Source organism: Melanostigma gelatinosum, assembly GCF_949748355.1.
Source record: "Melanostigma gelatinosum genome assembly, chromosome: 2".
Taxonomy (NCBI): domain Eukaryota; kingdom Metazoa; phylum Chordata; class Actinopteri; order Perciformes; family Zoarcidae; genus Melanostigma; species Melanostigma gelatinosum.
Window position 1 is genome coordinate 24444525 of NC_136635.1, and position 7165 is coordinate 24451689.

General features: G+C 43.7%; 1 protein-coding gene across 1 annotated transcript; it reads left to right on the forward strand.

The window, feature by feature from the left end:
• Positions 1-1507: 1507 nt before the first annotated feature.
• On the forward strand, positions 1508-7165 carry chrna3 (cholinergic receptor, nicotinic, alpha 3; the record flags this gene model as incomplete). The annotated part of the gene is made up of 7 exons (XM_079291726.1): positions 1508-1541; positions 1993-2196; positions 2624-2763; positions 4092-4136; positions 5305-5414; positions 5717-6923; positions 7037-7165. 7 exons carry the CDS (start codon positions 1508-1510, stop codon positions 7163-7165), a joined length of 1869 nt encoding a protein of 622 aa, XP_079147852.1.

Here is a 7165-nt window from a genome sequence, read left to right on the forward strand (position 1 = left end):
TGCGAGATAGGACGTAGAACAAATGTCTCCTAATAATCGAAACCACATGATCCACAGCAATACAACCATCTACAGCAGCAAATATTTTGAGGAAACGCGACATCTGCAATGGACGTAATGAGGCATCGTTGCACTGAGGTCATTTCCGTTCATGTCTACAAAGGACAGCTGCAGAACTGGACTGAATATAGCTTTCACTGCACTTAAGTATGCTGAACTTTTGCAGAAATATACCCAATATGTCTGAGTTAAGAAGACCGTGTGTCTGCTGTCAGATGTTGTTTGACGTCCTTTTTGTGTAAGTTCCATTACCACGTCATCGAAATGTGATGTGTGATTAAAGATCGAATACTGCCCTCTCTCATTTTGATCGACTGTATGAAATCCCCAATAAAGTCTTAAAATTGTCAGGGTGAGTGCTTAGTTAATCTGTGTTGCCGGTGATGAAGTTTGTCCTCGGAGCCAATTCGCTGAGAATGTGCCAATTAGAACATTTAATCACAGAGATAAGACGGCTGTTCACTGGAAGTGTGTGACCTGGCAAAAAATAATGTTGACACAACAAAACATGCTGATCTGGACTGCAATGTCTTGAAGCGCTGTGCTTTTTACACAAGGCCAGGTCCCTGCCAAATATCCTTCAGCAAGACGCTTCTATAATGTGTACGATGAACAAATTGTACTTGTTTCTGACACCAATCTAATAAGCATTCATTTGTGTCTTTACGGTAGAGTTGATCTCTGTTAATTGCTTATTTGTACAGACCGGCAAATGCAGGCGCACACATATCTGAGCTTCACAAAATGTACAAGCACATGCTGAACAGAACCCACGCTCAACATTTACTGCTCAATAAACTGTGGTGAGTGGGCTCGTTAGCGATTCTGCAATCTCTTGGTTCTTTTGTGAGACCGTCATTGAAATCAAGAGACAGCGACCTGCATCACTGTTGACGTTTTACCTTAATCTCCTGTTTACAGTTTTTGAGATCATTCTCATTCACCTGTTGGCTTCCTGTCATTAGTGAGGAGAGACGCCGCGGTGCCACAACATATCCATCATTCATCTGTTTCAATCCAAACAAAGCTAGAGGAGTCGTCGTTCAACACTCCATAAAACGTCTCATAAATCACGTTGGCAGCCTTTTGTCATTCGTGTCCAATGAGATATGCATGGAAGCGTTGTCCTTGAGAATTGCCCTGCCACATAAGCAAGCATTAATTACTTTCCAGCAAAGATCTACCGTCATATCATCGCCAGAAACGGGGTTCAATCAAGATTACATGTTCCACTCCAACTTTTTGTTTTTATATTCAGGAGCCTTTGCAGCGTGAAGGTCAAATTATTATTTATTACTACCTCTATGTGATGTAATATCCCCCACGGGGGTGATTCTCTTTTCACTTGCCCCGCTCAGAGGAGTTGAGAGAGCAGAGTCAAACACCAAACGGAGACTCTGCTTTTGGAAGGAAGTATTTATCGTCAGAGGGCACTTCAGCACGGTGGATGCTTGCTGAAAACCACTTGGACTTCATCCAGCGTTAGGACAGGACTGTCAAACCACTGGGCCAGTCTGCTGACGAAAGGAAAGAAAAATGCTTCTCTGAACTGACAAAAGAAAGATAGAAGTGCTTATAGCAGATCTTTTTATGAAGAAAAACAACAAACAGTCACACAGGATGTTGTCTGAAAACCAAAATCAATTAAGAATCAATCAGTCAATCAAGAGTTCTGTTATGCTAGTCTAATTTTGGTCGTTTTTTTTCCAATTCCAAGATTTAAAAAGAAAACTATACTGACACATCGGGTCCATGGACTACTGAAGGAATGAGTCCAAATCAAGGAAAGGGATGATTTGTAGCCGATGCAACCCTGTTGTGATGTGTACCCCTGACCAGTTTTGTCCTTGTTTTATCAGATTAGGTCGCTGTAGGTTGCACTTTGTTTTGCAGTGCAGTGTGCCTCCTATCAGTGACGTGTCCTCCGTGTAGCTCTGCCTCCCTCTCTCTCTCTGCTGCTCTCTCTGGAACTGCGGACGCGCTTTCTCTCCTCACACTTTCTTCTCCTGTCTGCTCCCCAGCGCGCTGCTGCCGCTGACCCAGGATACTGTTTTAAATTTGTCATTTCAAACAGGATGAAAGGCAATTTTTGCTTCGTCGTGCCCAAATGTTTCTTCCTTCTGTTTCTTCTTCGACGTGAGTAATAAGCTACTACTTTAACATGCCATACTTGTTGCTTAACATACATGTGTTTAACAACATTGCCACAATTAATGATGGAGGCCACCTGTACAGAATTAGCAATTCAAAATAGCCATTTTTGCTGACTTTAGGCTGTTGTTAATTTACAAATGTATGCATTTGTATTGGTGATAAATACATATTCTTTACACTGAAGAAAACCTCAAAATAAATCATTCAAATCATTGACGGTAACACTCTGGTATTACAAAAATGTATAAAGGCAAAAGAATATGAAGGCATACGCTGCTCCCCTGCTTTGTCCACTAACCAACAATTCTCTGGCTGTCAGTCACCTTGTAACCAAGCCCTGGGCCACTTTATAAGCAACTGAACCACATTGCAGTGACAGATCCATGTCTGACAATCTGCTCTTTTTCAGGAGGCTCCTGTTCAGAGGCAGAGCACAGGCTCATCTCTGTGATATTCTCCAGCTACAACCAGTACATAAGACCAGTGGAAAATGTGACCGACCCAGTCATTGTACAGTTCGAGGTGTCCATGTCACAGCTGGTCAAAGTGGTAAGTGCTGATGACTGTTGCACATGTGAGTTACTGGGCTGCTACTTCACCACAGTCAGACATATATCACTCAGCTTAATTAGCAGTCATGACCGGAGTGAAAAGAAACAAGGAACAACAGAAACAGCATTACATGTGGAGGGTATGAGCATAAGAAGAAATTGTGTGTGTGTGTGTGTGTGTGTGTGTGTTTCGATTTGTGGACTTTGGGCAACAAAGTTTTAGAGAAGGGGACAATTGAGATGCCATGAGACACCTGAGATACTCCCTGCCAGTGCGCGGTAGCCCCCGGGTTAGAATCCTGAGGAGGAAATCACTCGATGAAAGAAGGGACCGTGTGGCTGTTTGTCTGGCCAAGACAAGATGGGGAACGTCAGCTGTCTGAGTACCTCTCAGTTTCGGCAGTTCCTATCACTCAATCACTGCCACTTCAGATGAACACTGCTGGATTCAACCGGAGTTTCACTCGATCTTGTTGACTGCAGACTGGCGTGGCAGACAGAGACTCAGACAAGTCTGGAGCGGATGTCGATAATTCAGCAAAGAGTCTCGTGTTGGAGAGGGAGGACAGCTTCTTTACAAAATGAACAGCCTTGATATTGTTCTCTATCACATCAGTCTCTCTGCTTGTGTTGAATGACAAGAGGGGGTGCCCATTGCACCGAAAAGAAAGACTCAATCACTATCCGTGTATTCTATATTTACACTATTTTCACCGCTTTATTTTGCTATCAACCACCATTTTCTAACTATAGCATACACTTAAACTGGTATTGATTTATTTTCTAGGCGTCTAAAGTACATTTTTCTGCTGCTCCCGTTCACAGCAGGATATTGCTTCGCGCCTGTGCATGCTGACCTCTATATAACCACACTTCAAAACATACAAACTATATCCCTTTAAGTCTTATGTTTGATCACGACATCAGATCATGTGGCCAGCCATGTTTGGAGCATATATTACCAAGATGCATCACCTTGTGAAATGGTGCTCTTCTTGCATTTTTCGGACAAAATATCATGCAGCCAGAGAAAACATATCGAAGCTTTAATTGTACACCCTGATGTACAACTGAGTTGTTCGAATGAAAAGTTAAGGCTGTGCTGTGACCACTTGGCTCCAGCTGTCATGTGGGTTATGCTTCAGGCGTGGAGGACCCAGGTGCGTCTCTCTTAATCCTCTTGTCTGGCATAGTACAAGGGTGAGGAAAGCACACAAACAATCCTCACCGGTGACAGTGTTCTTCCTATTTTAACTTTAGGATGTCAGAATGTATTGTTTTTTTCCCCTCTAAATGTCTTCATTATCAATTCTGCTCTGTTTTCAGGATGAAGTCAATCAGATTATGGAGACAAATCTGTGGCTGAGACATGTAAGTTTATGGTGCATGGCCCTTAAGCAAGGACATGAAGTTTGGATCCAGCTTCCTGTCATGCATGATTCTTAGGGGCTGGATTGACAGGTTGAATTATTCATGGAGGGAAGCATATTGATCCTTCTCGTCCTCTTTTTTTAAAGCAAACAAATCCTACAAACCAATACCATTTTGGATTTTGTGGTCAATTTTATTCACGATTTATTGTTTTTAAATAATTTGACAGTGGTCTGGAATTCATATCATACTTGTCCATGATATTCCTTCTGACAGTGTGACAGAAACCTCTGAGCATCTGCAAAACACTGAACCTGAATGATTCAACTGATTTAAATTGTATTTCATAATCATGTACATCAAAAATAAAGCCATGCTGTATGCCTTGATGGTTTTGTCATTCCCCACAGAATGTAATGTCTCTGCTGCAATGATGCATGGTGCAGTGAACCAGTTCGGAATCAAATGAGTCAGAAATCATTGCAGCTCTCTGAGGTTGCTTTATTGTTGTTGCTTTATGAGTCTCACAAGCATCTCTGGCTGTCCTCAAGAGAGGGTCAAAAACGAAAGGTCCATAAAATACACTGTAAGCTGTGGTCCATTATGTCTCCTCTCAGACTACATACTGTGTGAAGTCAGTTTATATGCCACAGTTGGAGATGACGACCTCTCAACATTTTACAAGAGAATGTGAAGATTTGTACAGTAAAAGATAATCACCAGAAGGACTGGTACCTTCTTGTTTTTATATATAAGTTTTGTAGCTTGATAGAGCCGTTAACAACTAACTTATTTTGTTTAAACTGCTTGGAAATAAACAATGCATCTGCGTTGTCGGCCGGTAACATTTTATACAGACATTGATGGTCCCGAGGGGATGCATCCTAATGATTTTGGTGATCCCCTGATATTTCCTGTAGCGCCACCACAACAGGGATCTTTGTAGTTTTGAGTGAAATGTCTCGACAACTATTGGACGGAATGGCATTGAAATTTGGTACAGATCTTAATTCCCCCCTCACGATGAGTTGTAATACCTTTGGTGATCCCTTAAGTTTTCATCATTGAGTCAAATGTTTTATTTGATTTTTTATTTGTCCAATATTTGTCTGACACTGTAATTGTTCTTGTTTTTAGCGTGAATTAATCATTCTGTTTTGTTTTTCAGATCTGGAATGACTACAAACTCAGATGGAATCCAAAGGATTTTGGAGGCGTGGAGTTCATCCGAGTGCCATCCAGCAGGATATGGAAGCCAGACATTGTGCTCTACAACAAGTGAGCGTAACAAGAAATTCAAAAACCTGGCTTTTAAGTGCATTTAAGATAAAGGATTGCTGGACAATGACAAGCTATATCATTCACCATTGCTCATTTTGCATGGGCCATTTTTAGTTAGCATAACCTTTATAAGGAACATCTCAGGGTGCAATTTAATGAAACCACAAGGCATATATTTTTACAAGAGCCATTTGTGTATATTCTTCAGTTTGATCTTCATTGACTCATCTGTCTCCAACCTTCACTCGGTTTCCCTCTTTTATTTTCTCACTCTTTCTTTATTTTCTCTCTCTCCACAGTGCAGTCGGAGATTTCCAGGTCGATGACAAAACAAAGGCACTCCTTCGTTACAATGGTGATGTTACTTGGCTCCCTCCTGCCATATTCAAGAGCTCATGCAAGATTGACGTCACTTACTTCCCCTTCGACTACCAAAACTGCACCATGAAGTTCGGCTCCTGGACGTACGACAAGGCCAAGATCGATCTGGTGCTTATTGGCTCTACCATCAACCTCAAGGACTTCTGGGAGAGCGGCCAGTGGGCGATAATCGATGCCCCTGGTTACAAACATGACATTAAGTACAACTGCTGCGAGGAAATCTACACGGATATTACTTACTCTTTGTACATCCGCCGTCTGCCACTTTTCTATACCATCAACATGATCATTCCCTGCCTCCTCATCTCCTTCCTTACCTTGCTCGTCTTCTACCTGCCATCTGATTGCGGTGAGAAAATCACTCTGTGTATCTCCGTCCTGCTGTCTTTAACTGTCTTCCTCCTTGTCATAACAGAGACCATCCCCTCCACCTCGCTAGTCATCCCCCTGATTGGCGAGTACCTCCTCTTCACCATGATCTTTGTCACCCTCTCTATTGTGATCACTGTTTTTGTGTTGAACGTCCACTACCGCACACCAAAGACCCACACTATGCCCTGCTGGGTGCGGACTGTGTTCCTGGGGCTGCTGCCCAGGGTGATATTCATGACGAGGCCAGAGAGGGACCCTGAGAAGTTGGCGGCGGCGGCAGCCGGCAATGTTCCGACGATGCATTCAAGGCCCTGTGCCATTCATTCGTCAGGTACTTTGCAGAAGCAGCACAAACATCAGGCCCTATCCTCCAGTGTGGTGTCCAGCCTGACAAACCGCCAACGGCTTTTCAACAACACAGAGCTCTCCAACTTCAATAACTTAAGTGGAGACCCGACCAAAGGTGCAGGCTCAGCGCTCTTGCGCTGCGAGGGCCGTTGCAACTGCTGCTGGCACCAGAGGTCCAGCAAACTGCCTGCAGACTCCGGGGGAGGGAGCGGGGGACTGGGCAGCCTGGGGGCCGCGACTGGAGGCAGTGCCTCTGGGGTCGGAGGGGGGAGTCGGTGCTCCAGCTCCGAGTCTCTGGAAGGAGGAATAATGTCCCTGTTGCCGCTCTCCCCTGAGGTCCGCGAGGCTATTGACAGTGTCACATACATTGCAGAGAACATGAGACTACAGAATGAAGCAAAGGAGGTGAGTGCTCACAATCATAACAAATTTGAAACTATCGTGAGCTTTTACAGGAAACCTACTTAGACAATGTCACCGCACCATTAAAAATCTCTTTCACTGTGATCCTCCCACAGGTTCAGGATGACTGGAAGTACGTTGCCATGGTTATCGACAGGATCTTCCTCTGGGTTTTTATCCTTGTGTGCATCCTGGGAACAGCTGGCCTCTTCCTCCAGCCTCTATTGCTTACGGAGGACATTTGA